Source organism: Bos indicus x Bos taurus, chromosome X (genome assembly GCF_003369695.1).
Source record: "Bos indicus x Bos taurus breed Angus x Brahman F1 hybrid chromosome X, Bos_hybrid_MaternalHap_v2.0, whole genome shotgun sequence".
NCBI classification, from domain to species: Eukaryota; Metazoa; Chordata; class Mammalia; order Artiodactyla; family Bovidae; genus Bos; species Bos indicus x Bos taurus.
This window is the reverse complement of record NC_040105.1, coordinates 135,193,167-135,213,927: the sequence shown is the minus strand read 5'-3', so window position 1 is coordinate 135,213,927 and position 20,761 is coordinate 135,193,167. Positions and strand designations below refer to the sequence as shown.

Here is a 20,761-nt window from a genome sequence, read left to right as displayed (position 1 = left end):
AACAAATTTAACTTTACAAGCTAACAGTCTTTTTCAGAAGTAGGGACTGGGTTCATTTTCCTTCTTTGCGGTTTTTTTCTATGACTTTGTTAAGCGGAAGTAGAAATTTTAAAGCATGTTCAAGTATAGTATTTGGTATTGACAACAGCAAAAGCAAAAATATCCAGTTCTATACCCGGGATCAGGACCAGTATACATTCTACCTAGCCTGTGATACATTCTACATTTTCATACATGGAACCCATTTTGAATGATGGCACTGAAACTGTGCAAGTACCTTAAACAACAAACATTCACATATACTCACAAGTGTTAATACTACTAAGGCAAAAAGCGAGAAAATATATACTCCGTTATCTATTTAACAACAGGTCAGGAAAACTTAAAAGGGAGAATGGGTGTTTAGATTACTTCTGAAAAGTCAATCAGCAGAACCCTTGCATTCCTAAAGTGTTCTGACCAATTGAGATTTTGGTACCAAAAAACCCAAGATTGTATGACAATCTTGTTTTCACCATGAATGACGTTTTTAAACAGCATGTTTAGCACCAACAATTTACAAACTACAAACATGAAGATGACAATTTGCAAATGGAATGCTTCCAAAACCTGGTAATCTAGAAACTGGCATGTACCTTCCCACTGGAACAACACTATAATACTACAGCCAGCTTTCCAGAACACATGTACAAACTCTTTTTAAAAAAAAAAAAAAAAAATCTCAATATACCATCTATCTGTGATGAAAAACGACCAAAACAGTATTATCATAATACAGGTAACAGAAAAAGAAAATATACAGAATTGTAAAACCGTGACTGCCAGGCATTAAAGTGAGAGAATACATAAATGACTCAAACAGTAAACAGAACTAAGAATTCGTCAAAATTTTTTTGTATAATTCAAAACGACACTATTGGCCAGGTGTATAAAAGTGTTAAAGCCAAATTTTGACTGACCGAAGGGTAACTCACTCTCTAGGTCGCCATCTCTCTTCGCCTAATACCCTAAGCAGAGGTAAGCTGGAGTTTTTTAATCTGAAAGATAAAAGCCACACAGACTCAAAAGCACAAACACAGGGCAAAGGAGAAAAGTGGGAGGGGACTGGAAGGTAAATCTGGGCACTCTGAGGACAGGGCGGCCATCCTTAGCTCCAGAGGCCTGCATAGTTCCCACGGAGGCTTGAAGGAAGAGGGCCGCCAGCGACGAAGAGCTTCATCTCCGGCCAGTTGTAGCAATGGGTGTAGAGAGCATTGGGCAACTCGTCCAAGGCACTGAGGTCGTTCATCTGCAGGTCATCTTGGTTGAGCCAGCCTCTGCCACAAATCAGCCTGAACCTCCGCCCTGTGGGCCGCGGAGAGGAGTGCTGGCTGTCCGAGACCTTCTCCTCCAGGAACTTCTGCGCGCGGATGTCATAGAAGAGCAGAGAGCCGTGGCCAGTGCCCACGGTGACGATGTGCTCATAGAAGCTGAGAGAGCGCACACCCGTGCCGCCCTCGCGGGAGCACAGGTACCGGATGCTCTGGTGACCCTGGCGCAGGTCCAGGAAAGAGACATGGGACTGGGAGCCTACCGCGTACAGGGACAACTCATCGCAGTAGGTCAGGCACACGTTCTCTCTGCAGTAAGGCAGCCTGATGTACAACAGCTTGGACAGGGTATTCTGGGCTTTCCACAGGTGGAAGTAGCCATCCATGGTCACGGCTCCCAGCTCCTGCCTCTTGGCGCTGAAGGCCACAGCACCGACCTTGCAGTTACGTGGGTTGGTGGCGGCCCTGCGGACATCCTCCACTTCCGCGGGACGGATGTGGGCATACACGGAGAGCTCTGCAGGATTGCGCCAGGCGATGCTGCTCCGGAATACGTCGGGGTCTATCTTCCAGATGCCCAAGGTGCCGTCGCGGGAGCCGCTCACCACCACCGTGTCGCTCATCCAGGCGATGGCGAAGATCCAGTCTTTGTGGCCGTGGTCGCCCAGGCACAAGGGATCCAGCGTTGGCAACCAGTAGACGGCCAGGCTGTTGGGGTTCTCGCCCCCGGTGGCCAGCAGCGTCTTGGAGGGATTCAGCTGGACCGCATGGATGCCGCAGCCCGGCTGGGCGCGGGCCGGCGGGTGCTGACGATCCCGTATGAGGGGGATGCGCGTTACCTGGCTGGACCGCACGTCCACCACGAAGAGCGTGTTGCACTTGGTACCGCACACCACCTGCCTGGCGTTCAGCCACTGCGACGCGAACACCTTGTCCACGGTGCCCAAGGACAGTTCGCGCTCCCGCAGCAGCTCTGGCAGCTTCCGCACCGCGAAGCCATGCAGCTCGCTATCGAAACCTGAGAGCCCGGCGCGGCCCGGCGCGCCCACCTCGCGCCCCCTCAGGTAGTCCACCAGTGAGCGCCGCACCACCATCCGCTTGGGCTTCGTGGGAGGCTGCGGGCCGTCTGCGTGCACCGCCGCCGAGCCCGGCGACGACGAGCCCGGCGACGACGAGCCCGGCGACGACGAGCTCGGCGACGACGAGCTCAGCGACGACGAGCCCTCTGCGGCCTTCTGGGGCGCCGGCTCTTCCCGCTTCTTGTTACCTGTTTGCTCCGGGGCCATGCCGGGCGGCGGGCGGGGGGCGGCGTGGGAAGACAGGGCTGGCGAGCCGGGCGAGGAGTCGCGGACAGGCGAGCGGAGCATGGGCGGCGCGCGGCAGCGAGGGCGGCGGCGACGCGGTTCCAGGTGGGAAATGCTGCCGGCGGCGAGGGCTGCGGGAGCGAAGTCGACTTGGGACGAGGACGACGCGGGGGCCGAGCGCAAGGGGGCGCAGGCGGCGGGAGGGCCGGACGTGGGAGGCCAGGTAGCACGCGGCGGGCTGGGAGGAGTCAAAAGGGGGCAGGAAGGAGGGGTGGATGGAGCCTCGGGGCGGGGGTTGAAATTCACCCGGAACCAGTGCTCCTGGATTCCCGACGTGGCGGAGGGGGGGAGGGGTGCAGAAGCGGGGGGGACGAGCCAGCTGGGGGGCTGGTGCGTGGGAGGGCACTTCGCCTGTGGGGTTGTGTGCGATGAGCCTGGGATGTGCTGGGGGCCTGGCTCCAGGACCCCAAGCTGGCCAAGTGGGCCTGTCCTGAATCCCCACTAAATAATATGGGGTATTTGGCCAACCATCGGACAGCAGCCAATCAGCTTCTGGTTGAACCTAGACAGACTCAACCAAATATATGTGCCTGTGTGTTTAGGTTGGAGGTGCCAGCGTGCATTGTAACTCAGAGCCCGGAAAACGTGGAGAGGAATAGTCAAGGGGAGGGGCAGCTCCCTTCCTGCACTTTGGTGCTGTTCTCAACTCTCAGTTCCAGAGGCAGGTGCTTCGGCATAGTCCCCTGGGGCTTTGGGAGAGGTCCTGCGGGATGGGCAAGATTTTCACAAGCAAACATGGAGATAAAGAGCTTTCGGGATGGAGGCGACCACAAGGACAAATGAGAGTATAAGTGTTCAGAGCGAAGGCTTATTCTTAGGAGGTGGGTGTTCCATACTTTTCTTGGCCTCCTCAGAGCAGCCAGCCCCCTGGCAGCCTCCTACGGAGGCAGGCTCATTTAGTTACACAGTTAAAAACATGGCGCCTGGAGGCTGGTGCTATGCTAAGTGCTAAGTCACTTCAGCCGTGTCCAACTCTCTGTGACCCCATAGACGGCAGCCCACCAGGCTCCCCCGTCCCTGGGATTCTCCAGGCAAGAACACTGGAGTGGGTGGCCATTTCCTTCTCCAATATAACAACTATACAACCCTGTTAACATAATCTCTGTAAACAAAAACTGCTTTTCCCCCACTGTATTTCTTAACTTACTTTTAGAATCACTCATTACATTACTCAATTGGCTCAGATTTTCAATTGAACAGCATGTAATGGACACCAAGGCAACATCTGAGTGCCGAAGTATTTAAGGAAAACCAGACATGCCACAACACTAATGCAAGATCAGCAGCACAACCTGGCCAGTTGTGAGGAAAGGCCAGTCTCTCTTCTCACTTCCAGTATTCTCACATAGGGAGAAGTACAATCTGTTTTCCTAACAAACCATGTTTTGTATTGGTCTATGCTCCAAAGTACTTTTCTTCAACCTAATGGCATTTACTTTTACTTTCTGGCCCATCTTCTTAGAATAAATCTAAATAATAAATATTTTTAGAATATTTTTAGAATTTAATTTAGAAATAAATCTAAATAAATCATCCTGTATCCTTGATAATCGCGTATTACTGTATTGAGAGTCGTAACATCACAACAACTTTTTAACAATCTGTTTATTCTACTTCAGATAAGAATCTTTGAACTTGACAAAATAAAATCTTAACAAATTTAACTTTACAAGCTAACAGTCTTTTTCAGAAGTAGGGACTGGGTTCATTTTCCTTCTTTGCGGTTTTTTTCTATGACTTTGTTAAGCGGAAGTAGAAATTTTAAAGCATGTTCAAGTATAGTATTTGGTATTGACAACAGCAAAAGCAAAAATATCCAGTTCTATACCCGGGATCAGGACCAGTATACATTCTACCTAGCCTGTGATACATTCTACATTTTCATACATGGAACCCATTTTGAATGATGGCACTGAAACTGTGCAAGTACCTTAAACAACAAACATTCACATATACTCACAAGTGTTAATACTACTAAGGCAAAAAGCGAGAAAATATATACTCCGTTATCTATTTAACAACAGGTCAGGAAAACTTAAAAGAGAGAATGGGTGTTTAGATTACTTCTGAAAAGTCAATCAGCAGAACCCTTGCATTCCTAAAGTGTTCTGACCAATTGAGATTTTGGTACCAAAAAACCCAAGATTGTATGACAATCTTGTTTTCACCATGAATGACGTTTTTAAACAGCATGTTTAGCACCAACAATTTACAAACTACAAACATGAAGATGACAATTTGCAAATGGAATGCTTCCAAAACCTGGTAATCTAGAAACTGGCATGTACCTTCCCACTGGAACAACACTATAATACTACAGCCAGCTTTCCAGAACACATGTACAAACTCTTTTTAAAAATAAAAAAAAAAAAAACTCTCAATATACCATCTATCTGTGATGAAAAACGACCAAAACAGTATTATCATAATACAGGTAACAGAAAAAGAAAATATACAGAATTGTAAAACCGTGACTGCCAGGCATTAAAGTGAGAGAATACATAAATGACTCAAACAGTAAACAGAACTAAGAATTCGTCAAAATTTTTTTGTATAATTCAAAACGACACTATTGGCCAGGTGTATAAAAGTGTTAAAGCCAAATTTTGACTGACCGAAGGGTAACTCACTCTCTAGGTCGCCATCTCTCTTCGCCTAATACCCTAAGCAGAGGTAAGCTGGAGTTTTTTAATCTGAAAGATAAAAGCCACACAGACTCAAAAGCACAAACACAGGGCAAAGGAGAAAAGTGGGAGGGGACTGGAAGGTAAATCTGGGCACTCTGAGGACAGGGCGGCCATCCTTAGCTCCAGAGGCCTGCATAGTTCCCACGGAGGCTTGAAGGAAGAGGGCCGCCAGCGACGAAGAGCTTCATCTCCGGCCAGTTGTAGCAATGGGTGTAGAGAGCATTGGGCAACTCGGCCAAGGCACTGAGGTCGTTCATCTGCAGGTCATCTTGGTTGAGCCAGCCTCTGCCACAAATCAGCCTGAACCTCCGCCCTGTGGGCCGCGGAGAGGAGTGCTGGCTGTCCGAGACCTTCTCCTCCAGGAACTTCTGCGCGCGGATGTCATAGAAGAGCAGAGAGCCGTGGCCAGTGCCCACGGTGACGATGTGCTCATAGAAGCTGAGAGAGCGCACACCCGTGCCGCCCTCGCGGGAGCACAGGTACCGGATGCTCTGGTGACCCTGGCGCAGGTCCAGGAAAGAGACATGGGACTGGGAGCCTACCGCGTACAGGGACAACTCATCGCAGTAGGTCAGGCACACGTTCTCTCTGCAGTAAGGCAGCCTGATGTACAACAGCTTGGACAGGGTATTCTGGGCTTTCCACAGGTGGAAGTAGCCATCCATGGTCACGGCTCCCAGCTCCTGCCTCTTGGCGCTGAAGGCCACAGCACCGACCTTGCAGTTACGTGGGTTGGTGGCGGCCCTGCGGACATCCTCCACTTCCGCGGGACGGATGTGGGCATACACGGAGAGCTCTGCAGGATTGCGCCAGGCGATGCTGCTCCGGAATACGTCGGGGTCTATCTTCCAGATGCCCAAGGTGCCGTCGCGGGAGCCGCTCACCACCACCGTGTCGCTCATCCAGGCGATGGCGAAGATCCAGTCTTTGTGGCCGTGGTCGCCCAGGCACAAGGGATCCAGCGTTGGCAACCAGTAGACGGCCAGGCTGTTGGGGTTCTCGCCCCCGGTGGCCAGCAGCGTCTTGGAGGGATTCAGCTGGACCGCATGGATGCCGCAGCCCGGCTGGGCGCGGGCCGGCGGGTGCTGACGATCCCGTATGAGGGGGATGCGCGTTACCTGGCTGGACCGCACGTCCACCACGAAGAGCGTGTTGCACTTGGTACCGCACACCACCTGCCTGGCGTTCAGCCACTGCGACGCGAACACCTTGTCCACGGTGCCCAAGGACAGTTCGCGCTCCCGCAGCAGCTCTGGCAGCTTCCGCACCGCGAAGCCATGCAGCTCGCTATCGAAACCTGAGAGCCCGGCGCGGCCCGGCGCGCCCACCTCGCGCCCCCTCAGGTAGTCCACCAGTGAGCGCCGCACCACCATCCGCTTGGGCTTCGTGGGAGGCTGCGGGCCGTCTGCGTGCACCGCCGCCGAGCCCGGCGACGACGAGCCCGGCGACGACGAGCCCGGCGACGACGAGCCCGGCGACGACGAGCCCGGCGACGACGAGCTCAGCGACGACGAGCTCAGCGACGACGAGCCCTCTGCGGCCTTCTGGGGCGCCGGCTCTTCCCGCTTCTTGTTACCTGTTTGCTCCGGGGCCATGCCGGGCGGCGGGCGGGGGGCGGCGTGGGAAGACAGGGCTGGCGAGCCGGGCGAGGAGTCGCGGACAGGCGAGCGGAGCATGGGCGGCGCGCGGCAGCGAGGGCGGCGGCGACGCGGTTCCAGGTGGGAAATGCTGCCGGCGGCGAGGGCTGCGGGAGCGAAGTCGACTTGGGACGAGGACGACGCGGGGGCCGAGCGCAAGGGGGCGCAGGCGGCGGGAGGGCCGGACGTGGGAGGCCAGGTAGCACGCGGCGGGCTGGGAGGAGTCAAAAGGGGGCAGGAAGGAGGGGTGGATGGAGCCTCGGGGCGGGGGTTGAAATTCACCCGGAACCAGTGCTCCTGGATTCCCGACGTGGCGGAGGGGGGGAGGGGTGCATAAGCGGAGGGGACGAGCCAGCTGGGGGGCTGGTGCGTGGGAGGGCACTTCGCCTGTGGGGTTGTGTGCGATGAGCCTGGGATGTGCTGGGGGCCTGGCTCCAGGACCCCAAGCTGGCCAAGTGGGCCTGTCCTGAATCCCCACTAAATAATATGGGGTATTTGGCCAACCATCGGACAGCAGCCAATCAGCTTCTGGTTGAACCTAGACAGACTCAACCAAATATATGTGCCTGTGTGTTTAGGTTGGAGGTGCCAGCGTGCATTGTAACTCAGAGCCCGGAAAACGTGGAGAGGAATAGTCAAGGGGAGGGGCAGCTCCCTTCCTGCACTTTGGTGCTGTTCTCAACTCTCAGTTCCAGAGGCAGGTGCTTCGGCATAGTCCCCTGGGGCTTTGGGAGAGGTCCTGCGGGATGGGCAAGATTTTCACAAGCAAACATGGAGATAAAGAGCTTTCGGGATGGAGGCGACCACAAGGACAAATGAGAGTATAAGTGTTCAGAGCGAAGGCTTATTCTTAGGAGGTGGGTGTTCCATACTTTTCTTGGCCTCCTCAGAGCAGCCAGCCCCCTGGCAGCCTCCTACGGAGGCAGGCTCATTTAGTTACACAGTTAAAAACATGGCGCCTGGAGGCTGGTGCTATGCTAAGTGCTAAGTCACTTCAGCCGTGTCCAACTCTCTGTGACCCCATAGACGGCAGCCCACCAGGCTCCCCCGTCCCTGGGATTCTCCAGGCAAGAACACTGGAGTGGGTGGCCATTTCCTTCTCCAATATAACAACTATACAACCCTGTTAACATAATCTCTGTAAACAAAAACTGCTTTTCCCCACTGTATTTCTTAACTTACTTTTAGGATCACTCATTACATTACTCAATTGGCTCAGATTTTCAATTGAACAGCATGTAATGGACACCAAGGCAACATCTGAGTGCCGAAGTATTTAAGGAAAACCAGACATGCCACAACACTAATGCAAGATCAGCAGCACAACCTGGCCAGTTGTGAGGAAAGGCCAGTCTCTCTTCTCACTTCCAGTATTCTCACATAGGGAGAAGTACAATCTGTTTTCCTAACAAACCATGTTTTGTATTGGTCTATGCTCCAAAGTACTTTTCTTCAACCTAATGGCATTTACTTTTACTTTCTGGCCCATCTTCTTAGAATAAATCTAAATAATAAATATTTTTAGAATTTAATTTAGAAATAAATCTAAATAAATCATCCTGTATCCTTGATAATCGCGTATTACTGTATTGAGAGTCGTAACATCACAACAACTTTTTAACAATCTGTTTATTCTACTTCAGATAAGAATCTTTGAACTTGACAAAATAAAATCTTAACAAATTTAACTTTACAAGCTAACAGTCTTTTTCAGAAGTAGGGACTGGGTTCATTTTCCTTCTTTGCGGTTTTTTTCTATGACTTTGTTAAGCGGAAGTAGAAATTTTAAAGCATGTTCAAGTATAGTATTTGGTATTGACAACAGCAAAAGCAAAAATATCCAGTTCTATACCCGGGATCAGGACCAGTATACATTCTACCTAGCCTGTGATACATTCTACATTTTCATACATGGAACCCATTTTGAATGATGGCACTGAAACTGTGCAAGTACCTTAAACAACAAACATTCACATATACTCACAAGTGTTAATACTACTAAGGCAAAAAGCGAGAAAATATATACTCCGTTATCTATTTAACAACAGGTCAGGAAAACTTAAAAGAGAGAATGGGTGTTTAGATTACTTCTGAAAAGTCAATCAGCAGAACCCTTGCATTCCTAAAGTGTTCTGACCAATTGAGATTTTGGTACCAAAAAACCCAAGATTGTATGACAATCTTGTTTTCACCATGAATGACGTTTTTAAACAGCATGTTTAGCACCAACAATTTACAAACTACAAACATGAAGATGACAATTTGCAAATGGAATGCTTCCAAAACCTGGTAATCTAGAAACTGGCATGTACCTTCCCACTGGAACAACACTATAATACTACAGCCAGCTTTCCAGAACACATGTACAAACTCTTTTTAAAAATAAAAAAAAAAAAACTCTCAATATACCATCTATCTGTGATGAAAAAACGACCAAAACAGTATTATCATAATACAGGTAACAGAAAAAGAAAATATACAGAATTGTAAAACCGTGACTGCCAGGCATTAAAGTGAGAGAATACATAAATGACTCAAACAGTAAACAGAACTAAGAATTCGTCAAAATTTTTTTGTATAATTCAAAACGACACTATTGGCCAGGTGTATAAAAGTGTTAAAGCCAAATTTTGACTGACCGAAGGGTAACTCACTCTCTAGGTCGCCATCTCTCTTCGCCTAATACCCTAAGCAGAGGTAAGCTGGAGTTTTTTAATCTGAAAGATAAAAGCCACACAGACTCAAAAGCACAAACACAGGGCAAAGGAGAAAAGTGGGAGGGGACTGGAAGGTAAATCTGGGCACTCTGAGGACAGGGCGGCCATCCTTAGCTCCAGAGGCCTGCATAGTTCCCACGGAGGCTTGAAGGAAGAGGGCCGCCAGCGACGAAGAGCTTCATCTCCGGCCAGTTGTAGCAATGGGTGTAGAGAGCATTGGGCAACTCGTCCAAGGCACTGAGGTCGTTCATCTGCAGGTCATCTTGGTTGAGCCAGCCTCTGCCACAAATCAGCCTGAACCTCCGCCCTGTGGGCCGCGGAGAGGAGTGCTGGCTGTCCGAGACCTTCTCCTCCAGGAACTTCTGCGCGCGGATGTCATAGAAGAGCAGAGAGCCGTGGCCAGTGCCCACGGTGACGATGTGCTCATAGAAGCTGAGAGAGCGCACACCCGTGCCGCCCTCGCGGGAGCACAGGTACCGGATGCTCTGGTGACCCTGGCGCAGGTCCAGGAAAGAGACATGGGACTGGGAGCCTACCGCGTACAGGGACAACTCATCGCAGTAGGTCAGGCACACGTTCTCTCTGCAGTAAGGCAGCCTGATGTACAACAGCTTGGACAGGGTATTCTGGGCTTTCCACAGGTGGAAGTAGCCATCCATGGTCACGGCTCCCAGCTCCTGCCTCTTGGCGCTGAAGGCCACAGCACCGACCTTGCAGTTACGTGGGTTGGTGGCGGCCCTGCGGACATCCTCCACTTCCGCGGGACGGATGTGGGCATACACGGAGAGCTCTGCAGGATTGCGCCAGGCGATGCTGCTCCGGAATACGTCGGGGTCTATCTTCCAGATGCCCAAGGTGCCGTCGCGGGAGCCGCTCACCACCACCGTGTCGCTCATCCAGGCGATGGCGAAGATCCAGTCTTTGTGGCCGTGGTCGCCCAGGCACAAGGGATCCAGCGTTGGCAACCAGTAGACGGCCAGGCTGTTGGGGTTCTCGCCCCCGGTGGCCAGCAGCGTCTTGGAGGGATTCAGCTGGACCGCATGGATGCCGCAGCCCGGCTGGGCGCGGGCCGGCGGGTGCTGACGATCCCGTATGAGGGGGATGCGCGTTACCTGGCTGGACCGCACGTCCACCACGAAGAGCGTGTTGCACTTGGTACCGCACACCACCTGCCTGGCGTTCAGCCACTGCGACGCGAACACCTTGTCCACGGTGCCCAAGGACAGTTCGCGCTCCCGCAGCAGCTCTGGCAGCTTCCGCACCGCGAAGCCATGCAGCTCGCTATCGAAACCTGAGAGCCCGGCGCGGCCCGGCGCGCCCACCTCGCGCCCCCTCAGGTAGTCCACCAGTGAGCGCCGCACCACCATCCGCTTGGGCTTCGTGGGAGGCTGCGGGCCGTCTGCGTGCACCGCCGCCGAGCCCGGCGACGACGAGCCCGGCGACGACGAGCCCGGCGACGACGAGCCCGGCGACGACGAGCCCGGCGACGACGAGCTCAGCGACGACGAGCTCAGCGACGACGAGCCCTCTGCGGCCTTCTGGGGCGCCGGCTCTTCCCGCTTCTTGTTACCTGTTTGCTCCGGGGCCATGCCGGGCGGCGGGCGGGGGGCGGCGTGGGAAGACAGGGCTGGCGAGCCGGGCGAGGAGTCGCGGACAGGCGAGCGGAGCATGGGCGGCGCGCGGCAGCGAGGGCGGCGGCGACGCGGTTCCAGGTGGGAAATGCTGCCGGCGGCGAGGGCTGCGGGAGCGAAGTCGACTTGGGACGAGGACGACGCGGGGGCCGAGCGCAAGGGGGCGCAGGCGGCGGGAGGGCCGGACGTGGGAGGCCAGGTAGCACGCGGCGGGCTGGGAGGAGTCAAAAGGGGGCAGGAAGGAGGGGTGGATGGAGCCTCGGGGCGGGGGTTGAAATTCACCCGGAACCAGTGCTCCTGGATTCCCGACGTGGCGGAGGGGGGGAGGGGTGCATAAGCGGAGGGGACGAGCCAGCTGGGGGGCTGGTGCGTGGGAGGGCACTTCGCCTGTGGGGTTGTGTGCGATGAGCCTGGGATGTGCTGGGGGCCTGGCTCCAGGACCCCAAGCTGGCCAAGTGGGCCTGTCCTGAATCCCCACTAAATAATATGGGGTATTTGGCCAACCATCGGACAGCAGCCAATCAGCTTCTGGTTGAACCTAGACAGACTCAACCAAATATATGTGCCTGTGTGTTTAGGTTGGAGGTGCCAGCGTGCATTGTAACTCAGAGCCCGGAAAACGTGGAGAGGAATAGTCAAGGGGAGGGGCAGCTCCCTTCCTGCACTTTGGTGCTGTTCTCAACTCTCAGTTCCAGAGGCAGGTGCTACGGCATAGTCCCCTGGGGCTTTGGGAGAGGTCCTGCGGGATGGGCAAGATTTTCACAAGCAAACATGGAGATAAAGAGCTTTCGGGATGGAGGCGACCACAAGGACAAATGAGAGTATAAGTGTTCAGAGCGAAGGCTTATTCTTAGGAGGTGGGTGTTCCATACTTTTCTTGGCCTCCTCAGAGCAGCCAGCCCCCTGGCAGCCTCCTACGGAGGCAGGCTCATTTAGTTACACAGTTAAAAACATGGCGCCTGGAGGCTGGTGCTATGCTAAGTGCTAAGTCACTTCAGCCGTGTCCAACTCTCTGTGACCCCATAGACGGCAGCCCACCAGGCTCCCCCGTCCCTGGGATTCTCCAGGCAAGAACACTGGAGTGGGTGGCCATTTCCTTCTCCAATATAACAACTATACAACCCTGTTAACATAATCTCTGTAAACAAAAACTGCTTTTCCCCACTGTATTTCTTAACTTACTTTTAGGATCACTCATTACATTACTCAATTGGCTCAGATTTTCAATTGAACAGCATGTAATGGACACCAAGGCAACATCTGAGTGCCGAAGTATTTAAGGAAAACCAGACATGCCACAACACTAATGCAAGATCAGCAGCACAACCTGGCCAGTTGTGAGGAAAGGCCAGTCTCTCTTCTCACTTCCAGTATTCTCACATAGGGAGAAGTACAATCTGTTTTCCTAACAAACCATGTTTTGTATTGGTCTATGCTCCAAAGTACTTTTCTTCAACCTAATGGCATTTACTTTTACTTTCTGGCCCATCTTCTTAGAATAAATCTAAATAATAAATATTTTTAGAATTTAATTTAGAAATAAATCTAAATAAATCATCCTGTATCCTTGATAATCGCGTATTACTGTATTGAGAGTCGTAACATCACAACAACTTTTTAACAATCTGTTTATTCTACTTCAGATAAGAATCTTTGAACTTGACAAAATAAAATCTTAACAAATTTAACTTTACAAGCTAACAGTCTTTTTCAGAAGTAGGGACTGGGTTCATTTTCCTTCTTTGCGGTTTTTTTCTATGACTTTGTTAAGCGGAAGTAGAAATTTTAAAGCATGTTCAAGTATAGTATTTGGTATTGACAACAGCAAAAGCAAAAATATCCAGTTCTATACCCGGGATCAGGACCAGTATACATTCTACCTAGCCTGTGATACATTCTACATTTTCATACATGGAACCCATTTTGAATGATGGCACTGAAACTGTGCAAGTACCTTAAACAACAAACATTCACATATACTCACAAGTGTTAATACTACTAAGGCAAAAAGCGAGAAAATATATACTCCGTTATCTATTTAACAACAGGTCAGGAAAACTTAAAAGAGAGAATGGGTGTTTAGATTACTTCTGAAAAGTCAATCAGCAGAACCCTTGCATTCCTAAAGTGTTCTGACCAATTGAGATTTTGGTACCAAAAAACCCAAGATTGTATGACAATCTTGTTTTCACCATGAATGACGTTTTTAAACAGCATGTTTAGCACCAACAATTTACAAACTACAAACATGAAGATGACAATTTGCAAATGGAATGCTTCCAAAACCTGGTAATCTAGAAACTGGCATGTACCTTCCCACTGGAACAACACTATAATACTACAGCCAGCTTTCCAGAACACATGTGCAAACTCTTTTTAAAAATAAAAAAAAAAAACTCTCAATATACCATCTATCTGTGATGAAAAACGACCAAAACAGTATTATCATAATACAGGTAACAGAAAAAGAAAATATACAGAATTGTAAAACCGTGACTGCCAGGCATTAAAGTGAGAGAATACATAAATGACTCAAACAGTAAACAGAACTAAGAATTCGTCAAAATTTTTTTGTATAATTCAAAACGACACTATTGGCCAGGTGTATAAAAGTGTTAAAGCCAAATTTTGACTGACCGAAGGGTAACTCACTCTCTAGGTCGCCATCTCTCTTCGCCTAATACCCTAAGCAGAGGTAAGCTGGAGTTTTTTAATCTGAAAGATAAAAGCCACACAGACTCAAAAGCACAAACACAGGGCAAAGGAGAAAAGTGGGAGGGGACTGGAAGGTAAATCTGGGCACTCTGAGGACAGGGCGGCCATCCTTAGCTCCAGAGGCCTGCATAGTTCCCACGGAGGCTTGAAGGAAGAGGGCCGCCAGCGACGAAGAGCTTCATCTCCGGCCAGTTGTAGCAATGGGTGTAGAGAGCATTGGGCAACTCGTCCAAGGCACTGAGGTCGTTCATCTGCAGGTCATCTTGGTTGAGCCAGCCTCTGCCACAAATCAGCCTGAACCTCCGCCCTGTGGGCCGCGGAGAGGAGTGCTGGCTGTCCGAGACCTTCTCCTCCAGGAACTTCTGCGCGCGGATGTCATAGAAGAGCAGAGAGCCGTGGCCAGTGCCCACGGTGACGATGTGCTCATAGAAGCTGAGAGAGCGCACACCCGTGCCGCCCTCGCGGGAGCACAGGTACCGGATGCTCTGGTGACCCTGGCGCAGGTCCAGGAAAGAGACATGGGACTGGGAGCCTACCGCGTACAGGGACAACTCATCGCAGTAGGTCAGGCACACGTTCTCTCTGCAGTAAGGCAGCCTGATGTACAACAGCTTGGACAGGGTATTCTGGGCTTTCCACAGGTGGAAGTAGCCATCCATGGTCACGGCTCCCAGCTCCTGCCTCTTGGCGCTGAAGGCCACAGCACCGACCTTGCAGTTACGTGGGTTGGTGGCGGCCCTGCGGACATCCTCCACTTCCGCGGGACGGATGTGGGCATACACGGAGAGCTCTGCAGGATTGCGCCAGGCGATGCTGCTCCGGAATACGTCGGGGTCTATCTTCCAGATGCCCAAGGTGCCGTCGCGGGAGCCGCTCACCACCACCGTGTCGCTCATCCAGGCGATGGCGAAGATCCAGTCTTTGTGGCCGTGGTCGCCCAGGCACAAGGGATCCAGCGTTGGCAACCAGTAGACGGCCAGGCTGTTGGGGTTCTCGCCCCCGGTGGCCAGCAGCGTCTTGGAGGGATTCAGCTGGACCGCATGGATGCCGCAGCCCGGCTGGGCGCGGGCCGGCGGGTGCTGACGATCCCGTATGAGGGGGATGCGCGTTACCTGGCTGGACCGCACGTCCACCACGAAGAGCGTGTTGCACTTGGTACCGCACACCACCTGCCTGGCGTTCAGCCACTGCGACGCGAACACCTTGTCCACGGTGCCCAAGGACAGTTCGCGCTCCCGCAGCAGCTCTGGCAGCTTCCGCACCGCGAAGCCATGCAGCTCGCTATCGAAGCCTGAGAGCCCGGCGCGGCCCGGCGCGCCCACCTCGCGCCCCCTCAGGTAGTCCACCAGTGAGCGCCGCACCACCATCCGCTTGGGCTTCGTGGGAGGCTGCGGGCCGTCTGCGTGCACCGCCGCCGAGCCCGGCGACGACGAGCCCGGCGACGACGAGCTCAGCGACGAGGAGCTCAGCGACGACGAGCCCTCTGCGGCCTTCTGGGGCGCCGGCTCTTCCCGCTTCTTGTTACCTGTTTGCTCCGGGGCCATGCCGGGCGGCGGGCGGGGGGCGGCGTGGGAAGACAGGGCTGGCGAGCCGGGCGAGGAGTCGCGGACAGGCGAGCGGAGCATGGGCGGCGCGCGGCAGCGAGGGCGGCGGCGACGCGGTTCCAGGTGGGAAATGCTGCCGGCGGCGAGGGCTGCGGGAGCGAAGTCGACTTGGGACGAGGACGACGCGGGGGCCGAGCGCAAGGGGGCGCAGGCGGCGGGAGGGCCGGACGTGGGAGGCCAGGTAGCACGCGGCGGGCTGGGAGGAGTCAAAAGGGGGCAGGAAGGAGGGGTGGATGGAGCCTCGGGGCGGGGGTTGAAATTCACCCGGAACCAGTGCTCCTGGATTCCCGACGTGGCGGAGGGGGGGAGGGGTGCATAAGCGGAGGGGACGAGCCAGCTGGGGGGCTGGTGCGTGGGAGGGCACTTCGCCTGTGGGGTTGTGTGCGATGAGCCTGGGATGTGCTGGGGGCCTGGCTCCAGGACCCCAAGCTGGCCAAGTGGGCCTGTCCTGAATCCCCACTAAATAATATGGGGTATTTGGCCAACCATCGGACAGCAGCCAATCAGCTTCTGGTTGAACCTAGACAGACTCAACCAAATATATGTGCCTGTGTGTTTAGGTTGGAGGTGCCAGCGTGCATTGTAACTCAGAGCCCGGAAAACGTGGAGAGGAATAGTCAAGGGGAGGGGCAGCTCCCTTCCTGCACTTTGGTGCTGTTCTCAACTCTCAGTTCCAGAGGCAGGTGCTACGGCATAGTCCCCTGGGGCTTTGGGAGAGGTCCTGCGGGATGGGCAAGATTTTCACAAGCAAACATGGAGATAAAGAGCTTTCGGGATGGAGGCGACCACAAGGACAAATGAGAGTATAAGTGTTCAGAGCGAAGGCTTATTCTTAGGAGGTGGGTGTTCCATACTTTTCTTGGCCTCCTCAGAGCAGCCAGCCCCCTGGCAGCCTCCTACGGAGGCAGGCTCATTTAGTTACACAGTTAAAAACATGGCGCCTGGAGGCTGGTGCTATGCTAAGTGCTAAGTCACTTCAGCCGTGTCCAACTCTCTGTGACCCCATAGACGGCAGCCCACCAGGCTCCCCCGTCCCTGGGATTCTCCAGGCAAGAACACTGGAGTGGGTGGCCATTTCCTTCTCCAATATAACAACTATACAACCCTGTTAACATAATCTCTGTAAACAAAAACTGCTTTTCCCCCACTGTATTTCTTAACTTACTTTTAGAATCACTCATTACATTACTCAATTGGCTCAGATTTTCAATTGAACAGCATGTAATGGACACCAAGGCAACATCTGAGTGCCGAAGTATTTAAGGAAAACCAGACATGCCACAACACTAATGCAAGATCAGCAGCACAACCTGGCCAGTTGTGAGGAAAGGCCAGTCTCTCTTCTCACTTCCAGTATTCTCACATAGGGAGAAGTACAATCTGTTTTCCTAACAAACCATGTTTTGTATTGGTCTATGCTCCAAAGTACTTTTCTTCAACCTAATGGCATTTACTTTTACTTTCTGGCCCATCTTCTTAGAATAAATCTAAATAATAAATATTTTTAGAATATTTTTAGAATTTAATTTAGAAATAAATCTAAATAAATCATCCTGTATCCTTGATAATCGCGTATTACTGTATTGAGAGTCGTAACATCACAACAACTTTTTAACAATCTGTTTATTCTACTTCAGATAAGAATCTTTGAACTTGACAAAATAAAATCTTAACAAATTTAACTTTACAAGCTAACAGTCTTTTTCAGAAGTAGGGACTGGGTTCATTTTCCTTCTTTGCGGTTTTTTTCTATGACTTTGTTAAGCGGAAGTAGAAATTTTAAAGCATGTTCAAGTATAGTATTTGGTATTGACAACAGCAAAAGCAAAAATATCCAGTTCTATACCCGGGATCAGGACCAGTATACATTCTACCTAGCCTGTGATACATTCTACATTTTCATACATGGAACCCATTTTGAATGATGGCACTGAAACTGTGCAAGTACCTTAAACAACAAACATTCACATATACTCACAAGTGTTAATACTACTAAGGCAAAAAGCGAGAAAATATATACTCCGTTATCTATTTAACAACAGGTCAGGAAAACTTAAAAGAGAGAATGGGTGTTTAGATTACTTCTGAAAAGTCAATCAGCAGAACCCTTGCATTCCTAAAGTGTTCTGACCAATTGAGATTTTGGTACCAAAAAACCCAAGATTGTATGACAATCTTGTTTTCACCATGAATGACGTTTTTAAACAGCATGTTTAGCACCAACAATTTACAAACTACAAACATGAAGATGACAATTTGCAAATGGAATGCTTCCAAAACCTGGTAATCTAGAAACTGGCATGTACCTTCCCACTGGAACAACACTATAATACTACAGCCAGCTTTCCAGAACACATGTACAAACTCTTTTTAAAAAAAAAAAAAAAAAACTCTCAATATACCATCTATCTGTGATGAAAAACGACCAAAACAGTATTATCATAATACAGGTAACAGAAAAAGAAAATATACAGAATTGTAAAACCGTGACTGCCAGGCATTAAAGTGAGAGAATACATAAATGACTCAAACAGTAAACAGAACTAAGAATTCGTCAAAATTTTTTTGTATAATTCAAAACGACACTATTGGCCAGGTGTATAAAAGTGTTAAAGCCAAATTTTGACTGACCGAAGGGTAACTCACTCTCTAGGTCGCCATCTCTCTTCGCCTAATACCCTAAGCAGAGGTAAGCTGGAGTTTTTTAATCTGAAAGATAAAAGCCACACAGACTCAAAAGCACAAACACAGGGCAAAGGAGAAAAGTGGGAGGGGACTGGAAGGTAAATCTGGGCACTCTGAGGACAGGGCGGCCATCCTTAGCTCCAGAGGCCTGCATAGTTCCCACGGAGGCTTGAAGGAAGAGGGCCGCCAGCGACGAAGAGCTTCATCTCCGGCCAGTTGTAGCAATGGGTGTAGAGAGCATTGGGCAACTCGTCCAAGGCACTGAGGTCGTTCATCTGCAGGTCATCTTGGTTGAGCCAGCCTCTGCCACAAATCAGCCTGAACCTCCGCCCTGTGGGCCGCGGAGAGGAGTGCTGGCTGTCCGAGACCTTCTCCTCCAGGAACTTCTGCGCGCGGATGTCATAGAAGAGCAGAGAGCCGTGGCCAGTGCCCACGGTGACGATGTGCTCATAGAAGCTGAGAGAGCGCACACCCGTGCCGCCCTCGCGGGAGCACAGGTACCGGATGCTCTGGTGACCCTGGCGCAGGTCCAGGAAAGAGACATGGGACTGGGAGCCTACCGCGTACAGGGACAACTCATCGCAGTAGGTCAGGCACACGTTCTCTCTGCAGTAAGGCAGCCTGATGTACAACAGCTTGGACAGGGTATTCTGGGCTTTCCACAGGTGGAAGTAGCCATCCATGGTCACGGCTCCCAGCTCCTGCCTCTTGGCGCTGAAGGCCACAGCACCGACCTTGCAGTTACGTGGGTTGGTGGCGGCCCTGCGGACATCCTCCACTTCCGCGGGACGGATGTGGGCATACACGGAGAGCTCTGCAGGATTGCGCCAGGCGATGCTGCTCCGGAATACGTCGGGGTCTATCTTCCAGATGCCCAAGGTGCCGTCGCGGGAGCCGCTCACCACCACCGTGTCGCTCATCCAGGCGATGGCGAAGATCCAGTCTTTGTGGCCGTGGTCGCCCAGGCACAAGGGATCCAGCGTTGGCAACCAGTAGACGGCCAGGCTGTTGGGGTTCTCGCCCCCGGTGGCCAGCAGCGTCTTGGAGGGATTCAGCTGGACCGCATGGATGCCGCAGCCCGGCTGGGCGCGGGCCGGCGGGTGCTGACGATCCCGTATGAGGGGGATGCGCGTTACCTGGCTGGACCGCACGTCCACCACGAAGAGCGTGTTGCACTTGGTACCGCACACCACCTGCCTGGCGTTCAGCCACTGCGACGCGAACACCTTGTCCACGGTGCCCAAGGACAGTTCGCGCTCCCGCAGCAGCTCTGGCAGCTTCCGCACCGCGAAGCCATGCAGCTCGCTATCGAAGCCTGAGAGCCCGGCGCGGCCCGGCGCGCCCACCTCGCGCCCCCTCAGGTAGTCCACCAGTGAGCGCCGCACCACCATCCGCTTGGGCTTCGTGGGAGGCTGCGGGCCGTCTGCGTGCACCGCCGCCGAGCCCGGCGACGACGAGCCCGGCGACGACGAGCCCGGCGACGACGAGCTCAGCGACGAGGAGCTCAGCGACGACGAGCCCTCTGCGGCCTTCTGGGGCGCCGGCTCTTCCCGCTTCTTGTTACCTGTTTGCTCCGGGGCCATGCCGGGCGGCGGGCGGGGGGCGGCGTGGGAAGACAGGGCTGGCGAGCCGGGCGAGGAGTCGCGGACAGGCGAGCGGAGCATGGGCGGCGCGCGGCAGCGAGGGCGGCGGCGACGCGGTTCCAGGTGGGAAATGCTGCCGGCGGCGAGGGCTGCGGGAGCGAAGTCGACTTGGGACGAGGACGACGCGGGGGCCGAGCGCAAGGGGGCGCAGGCGGCGGGAGGGCCGGACGTGGGAGGCCAGGTAGCACGCGGCGGGCTGGGAGGAGTCAAAAGGGGGCAGGAAGGAGGGGTGGATGGAGCCTCGGGGCGGGGGTTGAAATTCACCCGGAACCAGTGCTCCTGGATTCCCGACGTGGCGGAGGGGGGGAGGGGTGCAGAAGCGGGGGGGACGAGCCAGCTGGGGGGCTGGTGCGTGGGAGGGCACTTCGCCTGTGGGGTTGTGTGCGATGAGCCTGGGATGTGCTGGGGGCCTGGCTCCAGGACCCCAAGCTGGCCAAGTGGGCCTGTCCTGAATCCCCACTAAATAATATGGGGTATTTGGCCAACCATCGGACAGCAGCCAATCAGCTTCTGGTTGAACCTAGACAGACTCAACCAAATATATGTGCCTGTGTGTTTAGGTTGGAGGTGCCAGCGTGCATTGTAACTCAGAGCCCGGAAAACGTGGAGAGGAATAGTCAAGGGGAGGGGCAGCTCCCTTCCTGCACTTTGGTGCTGTTCTCAACTCTCAGTTCCAGAGGCAGGTGCTTCGGCATAGTCCCCTGGGGCTTTGGGAGAGGTCCTGCGGGATGGGCAAGATTTTCACAAGCAAACATGGAGATAAAGAGC

At 52.8% G+C, this 20,761-nt stretch overlaps 5 protein-coding genes across 7 annotated transcripts; all 5 read right to left on the bottom strand.

The window, feature by feature from the left end:
* Window positions 1-1,147: 1,147 nt before the first annotated feature.
* On the bottom strand, window positions 1,148-2,620 carry LOC113886717 (DDB1- and CUL4-associated factor 12-like protein 2). The gene has a single exon (XM_027533080.1). It carries the CDS (start codon window positions 2,594-2,596, stop codon window positions 1,148-1,150), a length of 1,449 nt encoding a protein of 482 aa, XP_027388881.1. The 5' UTR covers window positions 2,597-2,620.
* Window positions 2,621-5,477: 2,857 nt separating this feature from the next.
* LOC113886703 (DDB1- and CUL4-associated factor 12-like protein 2) lies at window positions 5,478-6,956 on the bottom strand. Of its 2 annotated transcripts, none has more exons than XM_027533046.1 (2): window positions 6,881-6,956; window positions 5,478-6,796 (listed from the first exon to the last, which is right to left on the bottom strand). In XM_027533046.1, exons 1-2 carry the CDS (start codon window positions 6,954-6,956, stop codon window positions 5,478-5,480), a joined length of 1,395 nt encoding a protein of 464 aa, XP_027388847.1. The 2 variants fall into 2 exon arrangements, with proteins under 2 accessions (XP_027388847.1, XP_027388848.1); XM_027533047.1 differs by having other exon boundaries at window positions 5,478-6,805; window positions 6,896-6,956.
* Window positions 6,957-9,825: 2,869 nt separating this feature from the next.
* Window positions 9,826-11,304, bottom strand: LOC113886702 (DDB1- and CUL4-associated factor 12-like protein 2). Of its 2 annotated transcripts, none has more exons than XM_027533043.1 (2): window positions 11,229-11,304; window positions 9,826-11,144 (listed from the first exon to the last, which is right to left on the bottom strand). In XM_027533043.1, exons 1-2 carry the CDS (start codon window positions 11,302-11,304, stop codon window positions 9,826-9,828), a joined length of 1,395 nt encoding a protein of 464 aa, XP_027388844.1. The 2 variants fall into 2 exon arrangements, with proteins under 2 accessions (XP_027388844.1, XP_027388846.1); XM_027533045.1 differs by having other exon boundaries at window positions 9,826-11,153; window positions 11,244-11,304.
* A 2,867-nt stretch (window positions 11,305-14,171) lies between these two features.
* LOC113888198 (DDB1- and CUL4-associated factor 12-like protein 2) lies at window positions 14,172-15,686 on the bottom strand. Its single transcript, XM_027535482.1, has one exon. It carries the CDS (start codon window positions 15,684-15,686, stop codon window positions 14,172-14,174), a length of 1,515 nt encoding a protein of 504 aa, XP_027391283.1.
* Window positions 15,687-18,484: 2,798 nt separating this feature from the next.
* LOC113888197 (DDB1- and CUL4-associated factor 12-like protein 2) lies at window positions 18,485-19,933 on the bottom strand. Its single transcript, XM_027535480.1, has one exon. It carries the CDS (start codon window positions 19,931-19,933, stop codon window positions 18,485-18,487), a length of 1,449 nt encoding a protein of 482 aa, XP_027391281.1.
* Between the last annotated feature and the right edge of the window lie 828 nt (window positions 19,934-20,761).

Excerpts from the sequence above, each read along its gene's own strand:
- LOC113886702 (XM_027533043.1), bottom strand. The coding sequence starts at position 11,304 with ATGGCCCCGGAGCAAACAGGTAACAAGAAGCGGGAAGAGCCGGCGCCC. Across the intron at positions 11,145-11,228 it reads CGCAGAGGGCTCGTCGTCGC|CGTCGCCGGGCTCGGCGGCG; the intron begins TGAGCTCGTCGT and ends CGCCGGGCTCGT.
- LOC113886717 (XM_027533080.1), bottom strand. The coding sequence starts at position 2,596 with ATGGCCCCGGAGCAAACAGGTAACAAGAAGCGGGAAGAGCCGGCGCCC.
- LOC113888197 (XM_027535480.1), bottom strand. The coding sequence starts at position 19,933 with ATGGCCCCGGAGCAAACAGGTAACAAGAAGCGGGAAGAGCCGGCGCCC.
- LOC113888198 (XM_027535482.1), bottom strand. The coding sequence starts at position 15,686 with ATGCTCCGCTCGCCTGTCCGCGACTCCTCGCCCGGCTCGCCAGCCCTG.
- LOC113886703 (XM_027533046.1), bottom strand. The coding sequence starts at position 6,956 with ATGGCCCCGGAGCAAACAGGTAACAAGAAGCGGGAAGAGCCGGCGCCC. Across the intron at positions 6,797-6,880 it reads CGCAGAGGGCTCGTCGTCGC|CGTCGCCGGGCTCGGCGGCG; the intron begins TGAGCTCGTCGT and ends CGCCGGGCTCGT.